Source organism: Cladophialophora immunda (genome assembly GCF_000835495.1).
Source record: "Cladophialophora immunda strain CBS 83496 unplaced genomic scaffold supercont1.5, whole genome shotgun sequence".
Taxonomy (NCBI): Eukaryota; Fungi; Ascomycota; class Eurotiomycetes; order Chaetothyriales; family Herpotrichiellaceae; genus Cladophialophora; species Cladophialophora immunda.
In genome coordinates, this window is record NW_015622545.1 from 3,000,074 (window position 1) to 3,024,124 (window position 24,051).

The following is a 24,051-nucleotide window of genomic DNA, read 5'->3' on the forward strand; positions in this document are numbered from 1 at the left end:
GCATCGACTTCTCCGACTGCGGCGTCTCATCCTCCAAGGGTGGCCGACGATAACCGAAGTCCCTTTTCAAGACTGACGGTACCTCGTCGTCCTTGCTCCCAACCTTTCCTTCTGTCCCGAATTTGCTATTGTAATATCAGCGGCTGTATTCATTTTTCCAGGGTGGCTGCTTTGCTTTAGACAAGTGAGGATGAAAAGTCGAACTGTTCTGAGGCCCTTGGTGGCATCCTGCAGATACAAACACGGTGTACTTCTACGGCGATCAGGGATACGATGGGCCAGCGACACCTGGTCTGCCGGGCCTGCGCAGAAGGTGGGATCGGATTCGTACGTCGTGACACGGTCTCTAGGATTTGTCCATGGTCTCCATTGCTGACTGTTTGACACTAGAGTGCATTTTCCAGGAGCTTTGAATAGTAAATTTACGTCGACCATGAGGTTTCAAAATCCAGCCGAGGAGAATGCCATGCCCACTTACAGAATAATGGATGCAGATGGCAACATAGTGGACAACACCAGAGATCCGCAATCTGCATCTGACGAAGAAGTCATTCAGTGGTACCGCAACATGTTGACTGTCAGCATCATGGATTTGATCATGTTCGACGCGCAACGGCAGGGGCGGACCAGCTTTTATATGGTCTCTGCGGGCGAAGAAGGTATCGCTGTCGGATCGGCTTCGGCGCTAACGCCAGAAGATGTCTGTTTCCTGCAGTACCGCGAACAAGGGGTGCTCGTGCAACGAGGTTTCACGTTGAAGGAGATGATGAGCCAGTTGTTTGCAAACAAAGACGATCACGGCAAAGGACGAAATATGCCTGTACATTATGGCAGTGGGAAGCTCAACGTCCACACGATTTCGAGTCCTCTCGCGACCCAGATTCCCCAAGCATCTGGGGCTGCATATGCGCTGAAGTTGCAGCGACTCATTAACCCCAATGTCCCCCCCCGGATCGTCGCTTGTTACTTCGGAGAGGGTGCGGCAAGCGAAGGGGATTTCCACGCTGCACTGAACATTGCCGCCACGAAATCATGTCCGATTGTATTTGTCTGCCGCAACAATGGCTTCGCTATTTCGACAGCCAGCATCGAGCAGTACAAGGGCGATGGCATTGCTAGCCGGGGATTAGGGTACGGCATTGATACCATCCGGGTAGACGGCAACGATATCTTTGCCGTGAGAGAGGTCATGTTGGAAGCCAGGAAGCGGGCCCTTGAAGGTGACTGCAAGCCTATCCTTGTGGAAGCTATGAGCTACCGAGTGAGTCATCACAGCACCAGCGACGACAGTTTTGCATATCGAGCCAAACGAGAGGTCGAGGAGTGGAAACGAAGAGACAACCCCATTACCCGGCTCCGCAAGTGGATGGAGAAGAAAGGCATCTGGGACGAAGACAAGGAGAAGGAAGCGAGGGCATCGATACGCAAAGAAGTCTTGCGCGAGTTTTCGGCCGCCGAAAAAGTCAAGAAACCACCAGTACGAGCTATGTTTGAAGACGTCTACGAGGAGATCACCCCAGAGGCCCGAGCCCAAATGAAGGAACTCAAACGGATAATCGAAAAGTACCCAAAGGAGTACAGCAGTATTTCCCAGCACGAAGGAGGAATCAAGAGTTTAGAGGAGTGAATCTAGATCAGTGTATCCGGTACGGTACTCGATAGCGGCGCCAACACTGACGGGAGACCCCGATGGAAGAGCCGAGCCACGGGCCTTAGAAACACCCCCAGGATATCACTCCAATCAGAGCAAAATTGGAAGCCAGGGGCTATTCGTGCTGGGCCCGTGATAATGGAACACGTTATTGACAACAAGGCTGACGGGGAGAGTCAGTGAGTGCGGCCAGTGCGAAACCGCCGATTGGGTGGCTGGGCGTCTCCAGCGCCACTTGGTGCCACTGTGGCTTGACTTTGGCCAAGCCGGGAAATTTGAACCGCCGCCAGCCACCGACGTTCCGGGTGCGGGCTGCAGGGTCTCAACCTGTCTGAATCGGGCTGCAGGGTCCGATATTCGACGCTAGTCCTAGTGAGGCTAAGGCCGTTTGCCGTCAGCCTCGAGCTGGGCTTCCAGCCTCCCTCAATCTCTCCAATCCTGTTGTCCATTTCGTTGTTTTCTGTGAATAGAAGCTATATTCTGCGGTGATGGCCAATGATCAGAAATCCCGCTAGTCAGGGCCCAGCTGAATTGGTCGAAAATGTTTCTCGGTTCGTCGGGTTTGGCGTCAGGAGATTGTGGTGCTGTCCACGAGTGCTGACGTCGTGTGGTCTACCAGCCTCCTCGCGTAGAACCATCAGTGACTACTTTTGTGCCCATGACCGTGGACTTTTTCCTGCTGCAACACTCTCGATCTCTCCGTCTTGTTTGTTCAGTGAATATCCGCCTGTCAACCCCGGTTGTGTTACTGTCATGCCATCAACTTGAGTCTGCGAGTTTCTTCCAGCAATTTTTCTCTTGCTTGGTCTTTGCTGCATTGTTCCGGCGTTCGAGAGTTTTACCCTGTACAAAATGTATTCCACCCTGGCGGGCTCAGCGCTCGCTGCATTGGCCCTTTGCTCTCTCATACCCAGCACAGAAGCACAGACATACTCGTCATGTAACCCTCTACAGCAAAGTGAGTTTTCACTCCCTTTCATCTGCCGGAACAACGACTAACTGCGCTCAGGTGGATGTCCTGCAGACCCTGCTCTCGGCAGGACCGTCGACATTGATTTCACAGCAGGCTCCTCGAGCGAATTCACTGCATCAGGAGCTGTCAGCTACACTTCCGACGGCGCGGCCTTCACAATCTCCCAGCACGGCGACGCTCCTACCCTCTCCTCGAATTGGTACATCATGTTCGGACATGTCGACTACGTGGTAAAAGCTGCGCCAGGGACGGGGATAGTCAGTGCTGCTATTTTGCAGTCTGATTGCCTTGACGAGATTGACTGGGAGTGGATAGGTGGGGATGACACACAGGCCCAAAGCAATTACTTTGGGAAAGGCATCACTACAACTGGCTACAACAGAGGAGCCTTTCATGGAGCACCCAACAACCATGACGAGTTTCACACCTACAGCATCGACTGGACGGCCGACCAAATTGTTTGGTCGATCGACGGGACCACGGTTCGAGCCATGACCCAAGACCAAGCTGAAGCCGGCCAGTATCCCCAAACTCCCATGTACGTCAAACTGGGGGCTTGGGCTGGCGGTGATCCCTCCAACCCAGAAGGCACGATTGAGTGGGCTGGAGGAGTCACTGACTACTCTGATGGGCCCTTCACCATGTATGTGAAGTCTGTCCACGTCACGGATTACTCGACCGGATCACAGTATTCCTACAGTGGCACGAGCGGCACGTGGCAATCCATCGTTTCCAATGGTGGCCAAATCAACGGCCAAGGGGATGGTACACCAGCCTCGTCTGGGACAGCACCCGCCGTTACCTCCTCCGTGCCTAATAGTGCTCCCCTTGCCTTTGGGAACGGCGGCGACACTTCTTCTGTGTATGCGACGCGAACCGGGTGGCCGTGGTCTGGAACGGCCACAGCCACAGCAGTGACTGTGGTAAGCTCTTCAATTTCTGGGCTGACAAGTTAGTGGATTCCCTCTCTTGCTCCAGCTCAAAATATCGAATGGATGTGGCTAACTCATTCCTAGTCGACATCCCCGTCCCCATATTCGTCCTCGCCAGTAGCCTCATCCTTGGCTTCTGCCTCGGCTTCGCTTGAAGTCGTGACTTCATATAACGAACAAGGGTTTCCAACACTGGTCACCATCAACCCTGCGGCGCCAACAACCCCAAAGAGCTACGACAGTCAAGGTTTCCCAATTATCAGCACCAATCCGGTTTCGGAGTCAACACCTCAACCTGCGACGGCACAAGGGTCCACGGCGACAGGCGTGGCAGGTCCTGTGTCGGCGAGCCCAGCATCTCCCGTTTCTTCAACCTCGGTCTTAGGACCATCCGAAAGCCCGAGCTCTACAGCTTCAGCTCCACAGAGCTCAAGTAACACGGCATCGGAAGCTCCTGAGACCACGAACACATTGTCCACGACTGTGTCAATCTCAAACCCCCTCAGTTCGATCTCCACCTCGGCATCGAGCTCTGGGTCCGGCTCAGTCTCTACTACGGCGTTAGTAACGGCTGTTTCCACCGGAACGGGATCGATAATCACACCAACATCCAGTTCTCCGGCAAGCCAAAGCAACATCTCTTCTTTCATAAGTTCATTGAGTTCCCAGTCACAGATCACCCTTTCGAATTCTGGGACTGTCGTCGGAACTCCATCTGCAAGCGGCACAACTGTCACGAGCAATTCGAGCAGCGCATCCATCTCAAATTCCGCTTCATCTACTGCATCCTCCTCCTCGACAACTCGGTCGTCCTCGATCTCCAGCAGAACTTCATCGACGACCAGCTCAAGAAGCTCAGCCACCGAAAACAGGAGTACAACTAGCGCGGTGAGCTCACTGCAAAGTACAACCTTGACGACATCAAGTCAAGTGTTGAGTAGAACAACAACGATTTCGGCATCCGCCACAGCATCAGGTACGCCGCCTGCAGTGAATGTTGCAACCCAAATACGGATTTTGCATCCATTTGGAGGGGTTGTGGTGCTAGGGGCATTATGCTTGTTTTGAAAGAAAGCTTGGACGGGCGTTAACTAACCGTAGGCGGCATTTGTCAGCCTACCGGGGTTTGTAATGGAGGGTGGCGTTGGAAGGTTTCCAGAAGGCTTCAGGGGTTTGGCGAAAGGCGCGAGGCTGCGGCAGCCCAGGGACATAATGCTGGTGGCACTGCGAACATGATGAGAAATGATTGTGATACCCAGATAGAAGGATAGAATTGGCCTCGTCGCCTCGTCGCCTCGAGACTGTTTTTGGCTACGACAAATGCAAGGCCCAATAATGCGCGCCCCATGGAACTCATTTTCCTGCCTTGCTGGTGCTAGTCTTGCGCGACGGCTACGTGCTCTTCGCTCTAGTGGTCTAGACAGAAGGACTTATCGCCCTGAGGTGAGAAAAGTGACGCCTCCCCCGTCGTTATCTGGGCAACGAGCAGCATTTGATACCAAACCGCTCATTTCCGTCTCTGAAAGCAGAAACAGAGAAGTGGTGGAAGGCCCGGCTGACCAGCGGTATCTCCCCTCGCAAAAAGCCTATCCTCGAGCCTAGGTGGTGGAGGCTTTTCACAGAGGAGTGGAAAGGCTGGCTCCCCTGCCCACCCCTGCCCACCCCTGCCCACTCCTTGCCCTCGGGCGTACGTCACAAATCATCATCGCACAAATTTGTGTAAATTTCTCCACCACCGTTTTCCATTTGTTCCTGGTTGTCTGTGATGCACCGGACCACGCCCGCCACTGGCCGAGCGAGCGAGCATTTCGCACCCTGCATCCTTTAAAGCTGCAACCATCCCACTCACTCACCACTCGAACAAGTTCAGGGTCCCCGACGCACAAACCCACCACCTCTGCCTTCTCCCCTTTCCTCTCGTTCCTACCTCCTCCTCCTCTTCCAGTGCCACCATGGCGACCGTGGCTCCTGCCGATATCTCGCAGACCCATCCCTACACCTGCAACTCGTGTGCGGTCGCCTTCCGCAACAGTGATGCCCAACGCACCCACATGCGGAGTGACTGGCACAGATACAACTTGAAGCGCAGACTGGCCGAGTTACCGGCTGTCTCCTCTGAAGACTACAACGAGAAAGTCCTGGCTGCTCAGGCGACCAACAATGCAGCCGCCGCACAGGCGGCCTATGCAAAATTGTGTGCCACCTGCCAGAAGACATACTACAGTGAGAATGCATACCAGAACCACCTTGCAAGCAAAGCACACAAGACAAGAGAAGTGGCCCCAAGCCGAGGGTCGACACGAGACGCAAACTCTGTAACTGGGTCCGAGGTGCGGCGGTCATTATCCGCAGTGGGTTCGACAGCAGACTCGGAACCTCGAGATCCAGTGGCGGAAGCCGAATTCGAGCAAGTGGTTGCAGGAATAAAAGAGACGTCGATCCGAGATATGCCTGAGATCACACGGAGACCCTCGAACCCCCCTCCAGATGTAGAGCCGCGGGAAGACCATCCCATGTCGCCAGAGAAGGCCGAAGTCTCGTCCATGCCCATTTCGAGGTGTCTATTTTGCAACTACGACTCGCCCAATTTGAAACTCAGCGTCATGCACATGACCAAGATCCACGGTCTATTTATTCCGGAACAGAATTTTCTTGTGGACCTGGAAGGTCTGATCCGATATATGCAGGCCAAGGTCCACCAAAATTTCGAGTGTCTGTTCTGCCACAAACTTAGAGGGAATGCAGAAGGTGTGCAGACACACATGAGAGACAAGGGTCATTGCAAGATCGCCTTCGAGACAGAGGAAGAGATGATCGAGGTCGGCCAGTTCTACGACTTCTCCAGCACATATTCGGACGATGGCGAAGAGGAGTCTGGGGGGGAGATGGGGGGAGTGAAGGCAGAACAGAACAGCGGAGTCAAATTGGAGGGCACAGCAGAAGCCGGTGCAGAAGATGGCTGGGAGACTGATTCTTCCTTCTCCTCGCTCGACACCAACGAACTCGCCTCTGTCCCGAACGACGATCGAACACTATCATATCAACGACTTCCCTTGCACAGACATCATTCCAACACCGATCCAAGACCACACCGGAACGCAGACGGCTGGCACTCACACGCCCATAACCACACCAATGCCGTGTTCTATGACGAACATGAAATGCATCTCCCCAGCGGCAGGGTGGCTGGTCACCGAAGCTTGAGGAAATATTACCGACAAAATCTGCACAATTACCCTACGGCAGCCGAGCGAATGGAACGTGCCCAGAGACTGATCGAAGAGGGAAGCTCAGAAGACGCAGAGATGGACGACGTCGATCTACCGGCGACCCCTCCTCGAAATAGTCTCATGAGACGCGGCGAGGCTGGTATGCTTGGCGCCACGAGCCAGCAGAGACGAGACGTTCGCTCGGAAGAGATCAGAGCCAGACAAAGAGAGCGGCGGGCGCAGAATCGGTACCAAGCCAAGCTGGAGAAGCAGGCCAACAGTCAAAAACACTACAGGGTAAGCATTGCTGAAGAAGATTGTGTTTTCGAATACAGGGCCGCTGACGAGTTCCCAGGATCCACTATTGCAGTGATCGATGAATCATATCTCCTCCATGCCGACCGATCCGAGTGCCACCAAAGATTCCATACCATACCCTACCAGCACCTCTTCTGACGAGCTGTAAATAGCATTCCTTATTTCGCATAAAATGCATATCGGGGGTTATAAAAAGCCTATTCGGGAAACAACGAAAATGACACGACGCGACGACGCTTGACGGCCTAAAATCCGGGGGTTGCTGCATCCGTGGATTCAGTCGTAGGATTTCGAGATATTCTCCACAATCGGAGGACGAGCCTGGCGCTGCCTCGGATCCTACCTGGTAGTCTATTATCCATGGCGGAGGAAAGGATGGCAGTCGTTGCTACGGAGCAGCGATATCATTATGCATAAATTTGGCCTTTCATTGGCACCTCGGCCGCTTGACCTTGTAAACTGCCTCACAATACGATGGTCTGGTCGCACCGGCGTTCTGAGAACCAACCTCGTTGGTACCATATGTTTGTTGCTCATCTAGATGATTTATTCTAATCTGTCGAGGAAGACAAGGCTCGAGTAGCAAAAAGGGGCAATATTTGAGACGCCTGCAGAAAGTATACGGTGAATCAATGAGCCCGTTTGTCCAGGCTTGGCGGGCAGTTTGTACAGTACCTTGAAGATTCCAACCTGGAGCTCTCCACTGACAGCTTCACGCGCGACTTGAACTCCAGTCAACAGCACCGTCGTCTCATCTGGAGATTCGCCTTGTGCAAAACCTAGTGCTTTAAGCTGCTCGGATTCTCTTCCACTCCCTCCGCTCTTCCCAATCTCCAACCATGGCCAAAAAGCGTACGTCCCGACCCCCGACATGATTCCTTTTTCTTTTTTTTTTACACCCGTCTCCCCGCAAAACTCTTGATGATGCAACTGACATGCCCATGTTGCACACACAGCCAAGTCCCGCACTATCGCCGTCCGCCTGATCTCCATGGCCCTGACGGGGTACTACCGGACGATGGTGCGTCCTCGCACGTCGAGACCCCTGAGCATGATGAAGTACGACCCCGTGGTCAAGAGGCAGGTGCTGTTCTTGGAGCAGAAACGCGGGAAGTAAATCATGTCCGGCTTACGGTTGTGGAGGAAGAACAAACAAATGTCAAAAGAGGGGCAAGCTTCAAGGGGTGGCCTCCGTCCCGGCGTCGCCTGGTTCGTGTCGGAGCTTGGGAATCTGGACTCGACTATACGAAACGAGCTATGGGGGGCTGGCTGGCTGGCTGGCTGGCTGGCAGGCAGATGAGAGAGGAAAGGGAGGCGTGCGGACAAAAGAGGGAAATCTTGCGGGTGGAGGGGGCGACTGAGTTGACTGGTCTGTCCATCGACCTGCGGAAGGCGCTGCGCGGCCGACAGAGAGACAGAACACAACTCGGGTGTGCTTGGACTTCCAGCGCAATCTCGTCACTGGGGCTTACTTACCCTGGGAGCCAATGGGTCCGACTGCGGAATCCTTGCCATCGACGACAACCGGGACGAGGAGGACCAGGAAAGGAACTGACGGAACGCGGCTGCGACAGGACATGGCTCTCTCTCTCTCTCTGCCAGCGGCCATGTTCTTGATGGTGCCTGCACCTGCCAAGGGGTGGATGGAGTCCATCGTATGGTCGAAGCTCGGGGTCGAGAAAACCCAAGACACGGTCTTCGGCCTCTGACTTCATCACTCTCCACCTCTGGATGGACGATCGACAATCGAACAAGACTGCCTCACTCGAGGACAAGAAACCGAGCACACCTCCTCCTCCTCACCAATCAACCACCACAATGCAGCATAATGCAAAAAGGGGGCGGACCGTCGTTTGGGGAGACGAAGAAGAGCTGTATCGACGGACTCACCTGCATCCTATGTACCCCTTCCACATCGAGGAAGCGGTACTTATTTACACACGGACTGGACTCCTCACCGACTTGTGGTGAGCTCAGGGCTGCAGGCGGCAAGAGGCTGTCCAACAGGACACGAGCAGGAACGAAAAGGTCTCTTGCATAATGATTGGCGCCGCACGGTCTGATCTGGTCTGGGATGACTGGGTGTGTTGTGTTGTGTTGTGTTGTGTTGTGTTTGAGTGTATCTGGCTGGGTCTCTAGTGATTACGAGGGTAGAGGGCCATTCTTCTGTCGCTAGGTATGTAGGTTGAAGGGGCGGGCACCACGTCGTCACTGGTATACTGTACAATAGAGGTTATCATGCGTCCTCGTCTGATGGCCACTCACGTGTACCTCGTTTGAGCCCTTCTGCGGGAGGAAGATACTGTGGCATACTCGGTACTCACGGCTCCATTGATAGGGACCAGTACTATCTATCATACATTGTCGGTGTATACATTTTATGTGTTCCCATCTTTCCCGGTCTGTTTCTCACGATTCCTTGCGCTAAGCCGATAGCTTTCTCGCCCGTCTTTCGCAAATTGTATTTTCTTGCTTGCCTCTCTTTTCCCTCTTATCTTTGTCTCAATCTGTCCCGTACCATAAAACCATACATACCATTCGGATTAGCTGGCAATCCCAAACTGATTGAATGACTGTCTAGTCGTCTCATCAAGCTCGTTCGAATCGATATTTCCTGTAAAGCGCTCGGAACATGCCACAATCGTCCATCCCCCCCTTTTTCTCTGTGTGTTGCTCTCTTTCCTCAACCAGCCTATCCTTCTCGAGTACAACTGTATGTCGCTTGCTTGGTTATGCATCAAGTCTCCGCTCCAAATCGAGTGGCGTACTTGTCCTGACGAGAACCTTTTCGAGCGGGTTTGGCCGATCGTTGACTCTTTCCTGGACCAGGAGCGTTCGTCCCGACGATGCTGCTGCCTCTGCCGTTGCTGCTCTTGCGAAAGCTGATGGCACCTCGAGACGAGGATTTGTCCACCCTCTGCTTCGGCGAAGCTGGTGGTGGCTTCCTCGCTTCCAGATTCGCAGTTGTACGCTTGAGACGTTTGGGATTCTCTGGGGGGATTTTGTCCTCGTCGTTCTCGGGCTCCATTCGACGTTTGGCCGCTGAATTGGGCTGGTACCGCTCACGCATGATGGCGGGGGTGGATGCCCGATTGCCTTCAAACTCGGCGCTTGTATCGGGAGAGGCAGTGAACCGACGATTCCGGCCTCGAAGTTCACTTCTTAATCTTCTTGGACTTGGTCCTTGCTTCGGCCTGACTTTACTACCAGGCACAACAAAGGTCGGACCGGTCTCGGTGGAGTCGAAATCGTTTGGACCTTGATCCTCGTCTTGGCTGACTTGATCCAGAAGCATTTGATCACTCTGAGACCCATACGAGCTGGATGGAGGCTGTTCGACGGCCCCTTGACTGCGTCTGATGCTGCTGGTCCCTTTCGACCAGACTTCAATCTGGCTGCGGTCATGTCGGCTCGTGATGAGATTAAGGGCATGGTTGATAACCTCGTCGAGATCAGCTTCTCCGTCATCGTTTGGAATCGGGGCAAGTTCTGACCTGCTGTCCTCTTGCCCTTGATCTGCAGATAGTACAAAGCTATCTGGATCGATTGGTGGGGATTCGTGGATTTCGATTTGTGTTTCTGGTACGACGGCTATAGGACTATTCGTGGGACCTGGCGGATTCGAACGCAAAGGACTGTCGACATTGAGAAATTGAACGCCGCCACCATTGGAGTGCTGCCGTGTGAGAGGCAACTGATTGTGATAGCGGTCTTTTGCGTTTCCGGAACGATCTGCAACACGTCGTTGTCGTTGGTTGTGGTTTGCCTCGTCACCATCAAGTTTCGCATTGGAGATGACAGCTTCGAGGCTGAGGATTTCCTGCTGCATGGATGCCTGTTGCTTTTCATTCTCCTGCACCTCGGCTCGAAGATTCTTGAGTTGTTCAGTCAGGTCGTTGAATAACGCCAAGTCCTTCTGCAATTCCGTGATTTGACTGTCCTTCTCTCTAATGGTCCCTTGCAAAGGTGCAATCTGAGTGCACTGCTCATTCAGTCGTCCGAGGTCTGCTGTAAGAGAATCGACATCTTCCTTGAGGGAAGAGTTTTCTGTTTCTACTTCGTTGAGTCGGGTTGCCTGAATCTGAGCAGCGGCAAGGGCAGATTCAAGTACAGCAATCTCGGTGATCTTCTGCTGGAGCCTCTTTTCCAAAGCTTCCTGCTCAGAGAGCTGTCCTCGCAAGTTCTCCATATCATTTTGGAGGCTGGCATACTCCTTAGCGAGCCTGTCCTTTCCCTTTGCTTGTTCTTCAAAACGGGCAGACGTGTTTCCGAGGTTGTTGACCTGCTTCTGGAGGGTTTCTATCTCCTTTGACTTGTCTGCGATTTGCTGGGTTTGAGACACAGACTCTTCTTTGAGGCGCTGTAGAGAGGATTGCTGCTGTCTCAGATATCCCAGCTCAGACTCAGTGTCTGCCAGAGACTTAAGGGTGTCCTCAAGCTTCCGAGCATTTTGATCTGCTCCAGTCAATTTTTGTTCCAGCATACCTATCTGGCTTTGCAACTCTTTATGAACTCTGATAGCTGTGGTGGTTTCGTCGCGAGATTTCTTGAGATCTCGGCGAGTTTGTAGCTCCCGTGCTTTGGTCCTCGCCACTTCAGCATCGACTTCAAATCTTCTCTGTATCTCGCAATTCAAATCACCCTGTACATCCGAAAGCTGAGCATTCACGCGTCTCAGCTGCTTCAGATTAGCCACGCCTTGAACAGCCAGTTGGGTGTCCCTACCTCCATAGTCTGTTCTTCATTTTGTTGTTCGAATTCGCCCAGAATGTCTTCGCTGGCCATCAATTCAGCTTGAAGGACATTGTGCTCCTGCGTGGCCTCGGACAGACGGATCGTTAAATCAATGACTTCCGCTTGAACTTCACTCTTATCCTGCTTGCACTTTTCGAGTTCAGAGCTTGCTGTTTGCCACTTTGTCGTGACAGTACGCAATGATGTCCGGAGCTCCTCACTCTGCGTTAGAGCTGCGGCTTTGTTGTTTCGAAGACTCTGGTTGGTGGCCTGCAACTCTGCCTCATGCTTCTGTGCCTCACGCTTGGCCTCATGAAGGAGCTCCATGATCTCCTGTGTCTGCTCTATCTTCGCTTGCAGTCGGGCCACTTCTGCTTTGGCTTCGACAAGCTCGACATTGCCTGACTGCACTTCCGACAACAATCTCGACACCTGAGTGGAGACGTCATGTTGTAAGTCGTGCTTGAGGCTTGCTACTGCTGTCTGGACCTTTTCGGAGAGCGAACCTTCAAGCTTGGCTATCGATGAATTCACTGATATACAATCGTCTCTCAGTGGTGCCAGATCTGATTTCACCGGCAGATTGTTGTCAATGGCGGACTGTATCTGATGTAGGCGCTCGATGATACGGGTTGTCGCGGAATCCTCTTCTGCTCTCTCTTTATGAAGTGTGGCAAGCCCTTTCGAGATGTCCTGCAGGGTTTGGTTGGTGGCTTGATGTTGGCTGTAAAGTCTGATGTTCTGTTTGTTTTTCTCCTGCTCCAACTGGAGTATATGAGCCTCCAACCTTCGGCATCTTTGTGTTTCGCTCATCAAGTGTTCGTTTTGCGCCATGGCGAAAGCCTCCAACTGCCTAATGGTCACAGTACTATCTTCTGCCATTGCTTTAGCCTCGCGGACTCCGTCTCGAATGCTCTCCAACTGCTCTGAGGATGAGTCTGAAGAGCATTGAAGTCCTCGCAGCTGCGTGAGCAACTGATCCCTGTCCTTGGTCAAGGCTGTGAGAGTCCGATGGAACCCTGAGGCCTTCTCCTGCAGCATCTCGCAGTCTTTGTTAGTCTCCAGAGCCCATTTCTTCAACTTGCAATACTTCTGTTTGAAAATGTCCAAACTCTGGCAGAGAAAATCAGAATATTGAGAACATTCATCCCTCGTCTTGACAGTCTGTTGAAGTTCAGCTTCCGTCTGCCCTTGTAGCTCTCGCAGATTCTGATTTTCGTGCTCAAGATCCTTCAGCCTCTCAAGGGCCTTCTGTGTCTCGCGCGCTCGGGACATAAGAAGGAAGAGCAGATCTTCTTCCGATGGCTGTGGGACATTTGTTTCATTGTCATGGTATCCGCGTATCTGACGGGTCTGAGCCGGTCTCGGACGGTATCCCCTTGGAGACTTTGAAATCCCGGATTCGTGGGTTGGACCCATACCTGGGCTGTCTGGTCTATGGCCAACAGATCTCGCTCTTACCATGGTGTGGACTTTGGGTGAGGATATCGAGCCAGGTCTCTTGACAACCCCATTATCCACGCCGCAGGGAAGTTCCACATATTGATGGTCTAGGTGATCTTGTTGGATAGGTGCAAAGTCGAACTGAACTTCATCACTGGATACATTTTCCATACCCTGTCTCCCATGTAGAGTTGAAAGCCGGCAGGTGTGGCTGTTCCCAGAAATATGGTCGTTCTTGAGAGGCTCTACTGGTGTGGGTGCAGTGGGTGTTGTTCGGTCCTCTGTACACTTGGGTGTTAGTGTTGTTGTCTTGGGTGGAGTGGTGCATCAGAAAGGCATCACCTTCTATCCAACGTACGACGTCTGCAGGAGCGTCCTCGTCGAGCTCATGACAGACAGCGTTGGCCCGAGGGGTTTGTGGCGTGTCGGATTCTCCAGCCATTGCATGGGCATTGAATTAGGACTGCGAGGGCCGAGGAAACTTGCCAGTGAGACGACAAGTGAAAGGTCAGGTGGTTGCAGGAGCGGCGGTGGACGCTCTGGAGTCACTCCCCAAGGCCAAGACTGAGCCTCAGTTCACGGCTGCGCCTTCCAACACGAGCCTCTCAACCATGGTTTTCACAATCCTCGAAGATATGTTCATCAGCGGTCCTCCGTGGCCACCGATTTCTGCAGTGCGGATCTATCTCTGCTCTTGGGCGTCGACAAAGTTAACGCACGTGTAAAGCCTGAGACAACGAGAGCAGGCGCAAGTGGACTCAACTGTTCACAGACAACGAAGCGAAGTCAAGGGAAAGTCGTGAGAAGAGAGAATCCAAGTCTGGTCCTGTCCTTTGTTCATTGCCACAGTATCATTGCAACAGATGGCGTGTTCGACATATCAACATGTTCCCCAAAAGTGTGCCTTCAATATCGGTACTCGATCCTAAGTGTTCGCAATCATGTAAACTCCACCTGGCCGGTCCCGTTCCAGGTCGTTCCTGACGGCCCCTCTAGCGTCCAAACACTCTCTTCCACATGGGCGTCTTGGGACTGTCCATCTCAAAAGCCGAAGATGGAATGGACACACTCGAAGGCCTCTGCCGTTTCCCGTCCTTCTTTCCAGATTTTGCCTCGATTGAGTCGTTGTCCTCCGTTGATTCGACCTTGACGGCACCATCTGGCAGTCCCTTTTCAAGGTCACGACCACTGCGCCTCGACGAGGACCGGCTCCCACTTGCCCCCTCCTTTTCAACGGTCACATTTGATGTTGACTGCAGTAGTTGATCGTTCGCCTTCTTCAATGTGTCCCCCTTTTGTCGTTTATTCTCGACAGCGGGGAAGGTCATTTTCTTGGGAGTAAGTGGCGTGGCAACGGCCTTGACAGCGCTCGTGACCTTTCTTGCTGACCGTCTAATGCTGTCTTTGATCTTCCACTGTCTCTTCTTTGCCAGGTAGAACAACACAGTCATCGTGGCTGCAAAGCGTGAGAATCTATTGCGTCAGGACGCTCGAGCAGTAGAATGCCCTCGCCCAAAGGAGCAGACTCACCACCAAGAACGACCACTAAGCTCACAACCAAAGCGATTGCGATCGTAGCCCCACGACTCAAATTCACAGACCCGGTATCTGGGCCTGCAGCACCGGCATCTTCTGACGAACTTCCAGGACTAGAACCGATGTCACCCGGTTCCACGCCCTGAGCTCCACCGCCATCACCGGATTGTGCAAGGACTCGCGAATATTCGAGGAGGTCGAGGCATAGAAGAAGCGCAAGGACGTGCAGCGGCAGCCGCGCCCGTGGTGAAGAAATCATGCTCACTATGGTTCCTGACGGGAGAACCTCGTCCCGCGCTATGTAGTTGACGATCGCAGTGGCAGAGAAAAAGCCGAGATGAAAAGAAGTGTGCGTGTAAGATGTGGAGGATAGGTCTACACAGAAGAAGAGATCAAAAGGCGAAAAGACAGCAGGAGGGGTGTCCTCTTGCGATACCGACTCAGCTTATGTTGAACAGGATGGGCGTCTGCACACCTCTGGACCCTTGGGCGGCGCCATCTGGAACGGCGCACTGGGCAATGCACTCCTCTGGCCCATGGCCTCTGAGGTCGGACCTTGGGTCGAAAAGGCGAAGATATCAAGTGTGATGAGTGGGATTGGAGATGGGCTGCGGGTGATGAAACGTGCAAAGAACATCCGAGGCCAATCATGCTGGTCCCGTATGCGTTCGACTACGCGCCCACCTGAAACTATCACAAGGCTTGGCAGCCTTGCCTTGGACAATGCGGAGGCAGCACCACTAACAGATCATCATATCACTCATGTACATCAGCGCAAAGGCATTCGGACTTGGACAAGATTCTCCTATGTAACGCCACCAGAGCCAACCAGCCTCTGGGCCCATTGCCTGTCTCGTCGTAGTCTCGTGATAGCCTTTACTCCCGTTCACAGCCCAGAGAAAGTCTGCGGGGTCAGAGTGTTTCCCAACCGCCGGCGTTGACCTCGCTCTCCAGTTTCCTAGCAATTGTGCTCCACACACTGCCGTTGATCATCAACCACGTATCTCTCAACAGCTTGTCATACCGCTTCTGGTTGAGAATCAACTGGTGTTTCGATCTCAACCCGGAATCCGTCTCCCCATGCTTGGTCAAGTATGGTGCTGGGAAAAAAGACCCGTGGCTCATGGTAGAACTGGGCGACAACCCATGGATCCGCCTGAGAGTATCTTGATTACCAGCCTTGGGGTCCTTTGTGACATGCAGTAGTGCGACGTGACATTTCCGTATGAACAAGAACATACCGATCGGACTCGAACACTTTTCGACATGCGCGTTGCAGCCGCCTCGCTTGTCTTTCGTCTGGCAGCAGACAGTCTGGGAACAGAATATTTCCCCGCAAAAGAGGCAGAGGGCGGGATCCAGCACCTCTTTGCCCGTGGTAGGACACTTGCGTCTGTGCGACTCTTCCATCAGCACATCAAAGTATTTTGGAAGACCAATCAATTCGAACGGTGCAGGGTGTAACAACTTGATTCCCATCGGGCGCACCGGTACCCGGACAAGCTGAGGCATCCCCTTGTTCTCCATTTCGAAACGTATGCAATCCTGAAGCCAAATGCCCGCTCGATACTTTAGAGTGCCGGAAGTCGAGTACTCGCTAAATGATCTGAGAATGTCATCAATGTTGGGCAAGTGTAAAAGGTGGCATAGACGCTCAAGCTCCGACAAGCTAGCTTCGGACCCGGCTGTGGTGGGGAAATCGACGCCATGCGCGACATGGAAGAAGATGGCGGATTTTCGAAGGAAAGCAAGAGCATACACCTTGCACAGCTTGAACAATATCCCAGCCGTGCTGGGTGACATTTGTTGCAGGCTGTTGGGAAGGTGGTGGCCTCCATCGGTCTGCTGGATTTGTTGTCTTACCCATAAAACAATGTCTTCCACGCTGCGCAGCTGCTCTGTTCCCGGTGTTGGAAGACTAGCCTGTCGAATCTGGTTTTGAGTGAGCATCTCGCCCACCTTGAGAAGCGCCGTGGAGTTGAGTAAGAACGCCAGAACCACCCGTAGGAGCTCCATGGTCAGAGCCATTTGTAAAACGTGGCGCTGCTCTAAGTTTCGAATGGGGCTAAGCACCATCGTTGCCTGAACCAGAAATTGGAAGGGATCCATGCAAAGGAGAGGCAGGGCGGTCTCGGACTCGGTTGACGTCACCATATTTCTCGTTGTTCCAGCCAGTTGGCGCTCAAGGCGCTCGCAAAGTTCTCTGTACTGCGCCTCGACAGAACCACGGACAGTCAAGGCACCCGTAGCTGCGTAGGCATTCAGAGTTGACGACAGCGTTTGCAGGTGACTGAGTGTCTGTTGCGCGACGCTTGTCAACAGCGAAGTGCCGAATTCGGCCTCGCGGCCCCTATGACCGATCTCGACCGAGGCTATGGTATTCGCCAAAGTATTGACCAGGAGCTGAAAGTGGTTCAGATTCGGGTCCTCTCGAGGAGTCGCAACTTGGCTTGTCGCCGCGACAATCGCCAGAGTTTCTCGAAGCCTACCGTAGATGCTCGCGAGCTCAGCGAAAGCGGCAAGCTCTGGTCGTTCGGCCCATGCTTGGCTTGTTGGGCTTATAGTGAGATCACCTGATTGCCAGCGAGCTATGGCTGGAGCCAGGGAGCTGTTAGAAAATGTTGCCAGAGTCTCCAAGTAGGTTCGTGAGGCATGAGCATCGAATGAGGGGTCCTGAGCAGCGGTCGGTGTAATAGCTGATGGCAGATTCTTGTCCAAGAAGGAGTCGAACTCTTGCGAAACTTCAAGTGTTCCCGGGTAAGATTGTTGTGAGTGCTTCCACACAATCGGGAGGAACGTGTTCGCAAGCGCCTTGCACAAGGGGCAGACGAACTCCTTCAGAGATATCCGCTCAGGGTGGTTTCTGGCAACCTGTTGCGAGTGTCTCCGCGTGATTGACTGATAGTAGTTTTCGAAACACGTGAAATGCATAATATGACCGCAGCTCGTCGAGACTGGGCCTTTCATGGTACAGCCCTGTGGCCAGCCTTTACCCAAGCCTTGAAAATCCACCGTGACCTCCTGGCCATCTGCCGTCAGACGCTTCACCTGTTCATGATTGGACCCCGAGACTCCAAATGGCCGGATGTTCTCGAGGGAGCGGTCCAGGTTTTCCGGGATTGCAAAGAGCTCTCCAACGAAGTCCACATCATCCGTATCCGTTTCCCGCAAGATGTGGGCGTCGGTGACCATAGCAAACGTGCCGTAGAACCTTGCATCGGATGTATCTTCACGACACTGGATACATAACCCTGCAGGGTATTTCCAGTGGCGCATCTCCGTGGACTTGGGTAACTCTTCATCTGGGGACTCCAAGTCTTCGTCCCCCCAGTCGGTCATGCCTTGCTTGTCCATAAAACTCTGTTGCTGCTGCTGAAACTGAGCCATGACTCTTGCTTTTCGTTCCATTGCTTGCTTCTTCTTAGCTTCGATCTCGCTTTCGACGTTAGCAGGAGAAGCGGTGTCGAATCTGCCTGATGGAAAATCCAGATTCCGTGTCGACGTAGTGAATTGGTGAGGTAGCCTATGATGGAAAAGCCGTAGCATGTGTCTGATCTTGCTCCGGCAGGAGCTAAATTCTTCCATGAGCCATACCTTGGATAGCATCGCAATTATGGTGGACGGTGGGTTACTGTCAGACTCCAATTCTAGCTTCATGGCATTCCGGACGAAGGAGGGAGTGTCAATGGCATCGTCGGTGGAATTGTCCTCTAATGTAGCAATGAGTGCGAGTTGGAGAACGATTTGTAGAAAGGCCTCAACGCGCGTTGCCGAAACGCCTGCCTTAGATTTATGACCGTGTGCGACGTACACCAGTGCCTTATGAATGACATCTGCGAAAAGAGTGGTGTTGACAACAGCACAGAGATCAGTGTATGCCTCGCACGGGATGGGGTGCAGCTTGGGATCCAGGACGATGTCTTCCGGCGGTTTGTGCAACTTTTTGCCCATCCAGTTCTTGTAGATGTTCTCTGCTTCATCTCTCTGGTTTTTCGTGAAATGGGAGTTGTATGGATCCAGCTCTTGCAAGTACTCTTCCTTCAGCTCAAACAAGCCAGAGTCGTGGAGACCTTCTGGTGGCCGGTATTTGGTCATCTGTTCAAGGACTTCTTGCAATTGCTCGTGGTCCTGTGCTCTTTCCGTCAGGCGAGAATAGAGATCAGAATACGACAATGGTTTGAAACAGAGCGTATGGGCGATGTCTTTTCGAAGCGTAAGAAGCTGAGATTCCGGGTTGTCTCGATCGGAGATGAGAGCATCACGGTCGGAAAGTAGATTGATCAAAAGATACACGAAATCCTCTGCAAGGTCGAGCATCTGGTTGTCATCGCAGATCTCGAGGGAGTCAAACCCATTTCGCATCCAAGCAGAAAGGCCGAAACGATCGATCATCGACGCAAGCACTCGGCTAGGGTCACATGCTACAAGTGCCGTTTGCAGAAGAAACAGGTCCCGATGATGTCCAACATCACGATGGGCAACACTTTTGTACTGTACCATCTGATGACGCAAACTCATCCCATTTCGAACCCAAAGATTGGCCTTCATCTGCGCCAACCAGGCACAAACACGAAGCGGGAAGTCGAACATCGCAAGAAGGGCATCGTCAGTTGAGTTGAGCACAGTCTTGATTGCGCCGTCTCGGGGACCCAGAGGGGTATCGTGTAGATGTGACACGAATGTTTGCGCGGTTTCCCGGAGAGTATTTATGGACTGTTTGAATTCCTTCCCGCATTCTAACAACCAGGAGAGCGTGTAGTGCAACGGATGGTGGAAACTTAACGCGCCCTTTTCTACTACGAAGTCAACAACTTCGTAGTCGTAGGGTGGTAGCTTGTGAAACCGGACAGGTTCCTTGATCTCTGCCTGCTCAAACCGACGCCGCTCGAGTCCAACAGAATTTATGATTGCGACACCTGCAGCATGCGAGATTGCGTCCCAAGTCGAACGAAGAGCCGAAGGACTGCTGTCTTTAGAGACGTGATATGCTTCTGCAAATTGTCGACATAATTTGTTGATATCGCGTGTCAACAAAGAGGCACTGATCCAGGCATCTGTCTCATATTCAACATGTTCCCCCACTGCTCTCACATTAGGACAGATACCCTGGGACAGTTTGGCCAGGTCAAGGAATTGAAACAGATACTGTGGCTCGCTGCGGGCCTTGGCTTGTACGAATGGGGATGCAAGAAAGTATCTCAGATCAGAGAAGAAATGGTAGAGTCGACGGTTGGCGACGGATCCGGCATCGAAGCCTAGGGTGGCCCCTGGGTCCAGATCCTTCGGAAATCCCACTTGTCTGGTAGTGAGGAAGGTGTAAAGAATGGCCATCAGATTCGTAAGGAAATTTCCCCGCTCAATCACTTCTTCCGTGATAGAAGGTGTAGTCAGTAGCTGCAACGACAAGTTTATGATCGAGTGGTCTGGTTCGCGATCTGCGACAAGATAGAGTTGGGCGAGGGTTGTATATAAGCCAGAGAATCTCAATCCAAGGATACGTTTGAATTGGGGAATATTGACAAGTGTGCTGATAAAGAGGTCCCGCATGTTCGTCCTTGCAAGTTTCCACAAGCGCAGATCGAAGAGGATCATCGAGTCCACCCGGATATTCTTCGTAAGATCCTCATAGACAGGGATGGGTGCGTTTTGGGGGGACTGACTTGACGGCGCCAACTTCCAGTGGTTTGGCGGCGTGGATCGGTGCCGTGTTCTGCGCGCAGAGGCCGCGGGCGTCCTTGGTATGTTGAGGTAATTGGCATTGCTATCTGGATCAGTAGGGGAGGCATCCTCACCCATTGCCACATTGTTTCCAGGGTCACCGATATCTTGAGTAGGAAGTGCTGGCGGTGGAGGAGACGGTCCGTCCATATCCATTCGTTCTGCAATGTCCAAGAAATCCCCGTCACCGTCGGTGTCCATTTCCTCAGCGTCATCTGTCACATCCGCGTCCCCTGCTTGTTCGGCCAGGAGATTCAAGCGATGCGGCGTGTCGAAACCCGTTGCAGTGAGAATAAGATCGTTCATTTCCTGGTCATCAACGTCGACCAGTTCGTTGTCGTCCTCATCTTCGTCCTCTTCGTCATCATCAACTTCCCCAGTGTCGTTGCCATCGCTAGCTTCATCTTCATCCAGAATTTCCCCGGCCATTGCTCTTTGCATTGCGAATTGAATGGGGTCAAAAATGCGCCACCTCGTCCTCCTTCTATATTCGCGATCGTCCTCGTCGCCGTGGTCATCCAGATCTTCTCTTCCCACCTTGGCGTTCCAAGCCTCACTTCCGATCCTCCAGATCTGGAGCATTTCCTCGCAAATGACACGCCGTAGGATATGCCCATCTCCTGCAATACTGGAACCGGCGATATCGGCAAGCCATTCAATGATTGTACCACACATCTGTTCCCGAAAGGTATCCCTAGATGACCTGATCGTGACTGTGACTTTGATTTCCTCGATGATCTTTGCCATCCTAGTGAGCTCTTTGAGATCGCGAGAGTGCCTGATTACACTTCTGCCGACATCATTTGCTTCTTCTGCTTTGGCCAACCCGAACGCCTCCCGCTGACGACACGCTCGTGCCACTTGCGACTGTACTTCACGCACTGTGTGCTTCTCATCATTCCAGATGATCAAGCAGTAATCAGGATTGGTTTCGACCTCGTCCCCTGACACGTAGTGCTCCGCAGAAAGCCGACTTCTGACCTCGTCTTGGGCTACCGACTCCAGCGTCTTGGGTAGGCGCAGGTTCTCTGGAGAACAAGATACGATATCACAGAAATAGTCCAAAACTGTGCCGATAGTAGTGCGAATAGACTCTTGCAAGTCTGCAGGCAAGGGAGAAACATGCTCATCGGTTGTTGCCCAATCGTCACTTGCCGTGTGAATGGCACACTTCACAGAGCGCTTCCACGCTTCGTCATCACCGCAATCGCAGCATCCGCTATTTCCAGCACTGACATTCACACTGTACTGATGCCCCTCATGATCGCTCGCAATGAAACAGCGGGAGCAGAGGACGGCGGTTGTGTCGTCGGTGCAGGTGCTACAGTGGTAGCTGGCCTCTCCTGGCTTGAAAATGTGTCCACATGGATGCCCTCTAGCCGCCGCACTATACTCAGCATCTTCTTGTACGCCCTGTGCATCTTGTAGCTTGTATGAAGGCGGAAAGCCCTGCGGAAAGAGTTCGCCTAGGTAGTCTGCTCGGTCATTCGTCAGGGCTCGAAAGAGGATCTCTAGGAGGCTGGTTCCTGCACTGGAATCGTAGCGATAGTCATGCTGTCGTGGGTGGTCGCAGAGCGCCTGGCGGAGTTGACGGTCCAGGCTGGAGATCGGCGTTGTCATGATGAGGGTTTTGAGGTGGCTGTGGCCCACATTTGGACATGTAGAAACCAGATATCCTGGTAGAGAGTGGACCGTCAGAGGTGAAGGAAAAGATGCCCCCAGGGACGAGGATGGAGGAGATGTGGTCTGGCAGGGTAGTTTTCTGGTGCAGTTATGCGGCTGCTACCAGCTAAATGGGCCGATTTAAACGTTGGGTCGTTCTCACACACGTTTCAGGGTCCGGAGAGTTGACGGAACCGTGCAAAGTGCAAATTGCGTAAGGGAAAGTAGGAATTCGGTGACTAGAGGACAATTTGGCGGAGGGAAGCGTGACGAAGGCTGCGATGCAGTTACTGATCGATGAGACCATCAAGGCCAAGGCCGTCAGGCGGATATGCCAATTCCCTTACATCGATGCCCTTTCCCCGAATTCCACATATTCTGATAGGAGCAACATCATACGGTCACGAGAGAGGGGGGCGGAGGTGCTACACTTCGTGAACCCAACAGTTGACTTTGTTCGTTTCCTCAATATCTACCACATGTCACAGTCATAGGGCAGGGCACAAAGATCCTTCAAAAGTCGATCCTCCCTATCCGGCTTCTACCGCCACCAAGTGTACCTGATCCGAATCATTGATACTCATTCAATAGCGGGTTCGCGGGTACTCAATTCTGTACGAGATGCAGCGACCGCCTCTATCCGCCACTGAAACTGCCAGGAAATGGTGCGGGTAGAAAGGTCGGAAACTGGTTTTAATTTTCGGGCTTTTCTCGTCCTTCGTGGTTATGTACATAGTCATCCTGAGTGTCTCGCCTCACAGCAGACATGCTCTTGCCCTTGCTTCCTTGGGTACCTCAGTTGTGATTGTAACTCCATCCTTCAAACACCCTGTACTAGTCGAACTACTCCTCTTCCTCTTCTTCTGCTTGCTGCATGTATCTGTGCTTGATGTCTTTCCATTGCCGCTGTATCGAGTCAGAATCTGCTTTCCAAGAGTGCATTGTTCAGAGAACACGTACGCCTTTGTTCCAGTTGTCCCATATAGAGTTCGTTGCACCTTCGAACCCCCTGCGAAAGTGCATCAGCTTCCGGGTATTTCAGATATCCGAATCGAGATGAACCCACAATTCAAAAGTGAAGGCGCCGAGGAAGATGGTCGTTAGCCAGGTAGCATTTTTTCGAATCAGGCCACTATGAAGGGGTGAGCTGGAGCAGAAGCGGATTTGCTGGAAAGGAATTCATACTTGAAGATGCCGCTGGAAATCTGGGACTGCGATTTCCGATCAGTGTTTGAACAGCGACAGATACTCAAAGAGGTGGAGACATACCACAGCCGGCATCTTGCACAAGTAGCTGTTGTTTAGAGCTGGAAATCGGCAATGAGGGAAACACGAGGATGTTCTTCAGCAGCTCAGAATCAATCGCAGTCAGGACCTTCAGACAAGCTTGCGGACGACAGCTCGAGAGCCAAGGCAGGTAACCCGAGTCAGATGTGAGGACAATGGGTGTCGCCCTAAAGAAGAAAGTATGCCGGTATATGTCTTGGCACTCCGTTTGATGCCGCGAGCCATGCAAGGTCACTGCCAACAGATGGTTTGCGAGAAAGTACGTGGTTTGAACTCACTAACATGAATAGCGCAGCTTCTTGTGGATTTCCTGGTACTTGTCGCTGTCATGGATGCCATCATTCGACGTACCTTGTTCAAAGCTTTGAATGTCGCTACCTATGTCGGCGTCGTCCGTTACGAGAGCGACAAGTACATCAACCAAGATCGTTGAGCGCAGAATTGTGTTATTTCATCCATTATCACGGCATTTATAACAACGGATTACTGATGTATAGCGAGGCTTCTGTCAATGCCAAAAATCTCAGCAACAAGGGTCACTAGGTAGGGTGGTCGTAATCATCTTCTCTCATTATTTCGACACCTGCC

General features: G+C 52.6%; 8 protein-coding genes across 8 annotated transcripts; 4 read left to right on the forward strand and 4 right to left on the reverse strand.

Annotated features, from left to right (window-relative positions):
* Positions 1 to 84: 84 nt before the first annotated feature.
* Positions 85 to 2,126, forward strand: PV07_09200 (uncharacterized protein). The gene is made up of 2 exons (XM_016396432.1): positions 85 to 327; positions 391 to 2,126. The coding sequence occupies exons 1-2, from the start codon at positions 191 to 193 to the stop codon at positions 1,625 to 1,627; spliced, it is 1,374 nt and encodes a 457-aa protein (XP_016246288.1). The 5' UTR covers positions 85 to 190; the 3' UTR covers positions 1,628 to 2,126.
* A 77-nt stretch (positions 2,127 to 2,203) lies between these two features.
* PV07_09201 (uncharacterized protein) lies at positions 2,204 to 4,918 on the forward strand. The gene is made up of 3 exons (XM_016396433.1): positions 2,204 to 2,609; positions 2,661 to 3,547; positions 3,641 to 4,918. The coding sequence occupies exons 1-3, from the start codon at positions 2,504 to 2,506 to the stop codon at positions 4,622 to 4,624; spliced, it is 1,977 nt and encodes a 658-aa protein (XP_016246289.1). The 5' UTR covers positions 2,204 to 2,503; the 3' UTR covers positions 4,625 to 4,918.
* A 389-nt stretch (positions 4,919 to 5,307) lies between these two features.
* PV07_09202 (uncharacterized protein) lies at positions 5,308 to 7,724 on the forward strand. Its single transcript, XM_016396434.1, has 2 exons — positions 5,308 to 7,062; positions 7,121 to 7,724. The coding sequence occupies exons 1-2, from the start codon at positions 5,509 to 5,511 to the stop codon at positions 7,136 to 7,138; spliced, it is 1,572 nt and encodes a 523-aa protein (XP_016246290.1). The 5' UTR covers positions 5,308 to 5,508; the 3' UTR covers positions 7,139 to 7,724.
* Positions 7,725 to 8,740: 1,016 nt separating this feature from the next.
* PV07_09203 (uncharacterized protein) lies at positions 8,741 to 9,124 on the forward strand (the record flags this gene model as incomplete). Its single annotated transcript, XM_016396435.1, has 1 exon — positions 8,741 to 9,124. One exon carries the CDS (start codon positions 8,741 to 8,743, stop codon positions 9,122 to 9,124), a length of 384 nt encoding a protein of 127 aa, XP_016246291.1.
* A 348-nt stretch (positions 9,125 to 9,472) lies between these two features.
* Positions 9,473 to 13,702, reverse strand: PV07_09204 (uncharacterized protein; the record flags this gene model as incomplete). The annotated part of the gene is made up of 3 exons (XM_016396436.1): positions 9,473 to 11,761; positions 11,809 to 13,541; positions 13,603 to 13,702. The coding sequence occupies 3 exons, from the start codon at positions 13,700 to 13,702 to the stop codon at positions 9,821 to 9,823; spliced, it is 3,774 nt and encodes a 1,257-aa protein (XP_016246292.1). The 3' UTR covers positions 9,473 to 9,820.
* Positions 13,703 to 14,085: 383 nt separating this feature from the next.
* PV07_09205 (uncharacterized protein) lies at positions 14,086 to 15,367 on the reverse strand. Its single transcript, XM_016396437.1, has 2 exons — positions 14,791 to 15,367; positions 14,086 to 14,716 (listed from the first exon to the last, which is right to left on the reverse strand). The coding sequence occupies exons 1-2, from the start codon at positions 15,053 to 15,055 to the stop codon at positions 14,253 to 14,255; spliced, it is 729 nt and encodes a 242-aa protein (XP_016246293.1). The 5' UTR covers positions 15,056 to 15,367; the 3' UTR covers positions 14,086 to 14,252.
* Positions 15,368 to 15,453: 86 nt separating this feature from the next.
* Positions 15,454 to 22,486, reverse strand: PV07_09206 (uncharacterized protein). The gene has a single exon (XM_016396438.1). It carries the CDS (start codon positions 22,132 to 22,134, stop codon positions 15,709 to 15,711), a length of 6,426 nt encoding a protein of 2,141 aa, XP_016246294.1. The 5' UTR covers positions 22,135 to 22,486; the 3' UTR covers positions 15,454 to 15,708.
* A 165-nt stretch (positions 22,487 to 22,651) lies between these two features.
* On the reverse strand, positions 22,652 to 23,568 carry PV07_09207 (uncharacterized protein). Its single transcript, XM_016396439.1, has 5 exons — positions 23,446 to 23,568; positions 23,362 to 23,387; positions 23,243 to 23,308; positions 23,137 to 23,185; positions 22,652 to 23,082 (listed from the first exon to the last, which is right to left on the reverse strand). Exons 1-5 carry the CDS (start codon positions 23,455 to 23,457, stop codon positions 23,020 to 23,022), a joined length of 216 nt encoding a protein of 71 aa, XP_016246295.1. The 5' UTR covers positions 23,458 to 23,568; the 3' UTR covers positions 22,652 to 23,019.
* Between the last annotated feature and the right edge of the window lie 483 nt (positions 23,569 to 24,051).

Bases quoted from the DNA above. Each gene is read 5' to 3' on its own strand.
- PV07_09200 (XM_016396432.1), top strand. From the start codon at position 191: ATGAAAAGTCGAACTGTTCTGAGGCCCTTGGTGGCATCCTGCAGATAC. The intron at 328-390 runs GTACGTCGTGAC...GTTTGACACTAG, and splicing joins CAGAAGGTGGGATCGGATTC to AGTGCATTTTCCAGGAGCTT.
- PV07_09201 (XM_016396433.1), top strand. From the start codon at position 2,504: ATGTATTCCACCCTGGCGGGCTCAGCGCTCGCTGCATTGGCCCTTTGC. The intron at 2,610-2,660 runs GTGAGTTTTCAC...AACTGCGCTCAG, and splicing joins ATGTAACCCTCTACAGCAAA to GTGGATGTCCTGCAGACCCT. The intron at 3,548-3,640 runs GTAAGCTCTTCA...ACTCATTCCTAG, and splicing joins CAGCCACAGCAGTGACTGTG to TCGACATCCCCGTCCCCATA.
- PV07_09202 (XM_016396434.1), top strand. From the start codon at position 5,509: ATGGCGACCGTGGCTCCTGCCGATATCTCGCAGACCCATCCCTACACC.
- PV07_09205 (XM_016396437.1), bottom strand. From the start codon at position 15,055: ATGATTTCTTCACCACGGGCGCGGCTGCCGCTGCACGTCCTTGCGCTT. The intron at 14,717-14,790 runs GTGAGTCTGCTC...CACGCTTTGCAG, and splicing joins CTTAGTGGTCGTTCTTGGTG to CCACGATGACTGTGTTGTTC.
- PV07_09206 (XM_016396438.1), bottom strand. From the start codon at position 22,134: ATGACAACGCCGATCTCCAGCCTGGACCGTCAACTCCGCCAGGCGCTC.
- PV07_09207 (XM_016396439.1), bottom strand. The intron at 23,309-23,361 runs GTATGAATTCCT...ACCCCTTCATAG, and splicing joins ATTTCCAGCGGCATCTTCAA to TGGCCTGATTCGAAAAAATG. The intron at 23,083-23,136 runs GTACGTGTTCTC...GACTCGATACAG, and splicing joins GGGACAACTGGAACAAAGGC to CGGCAATGGAAAGACATCAA.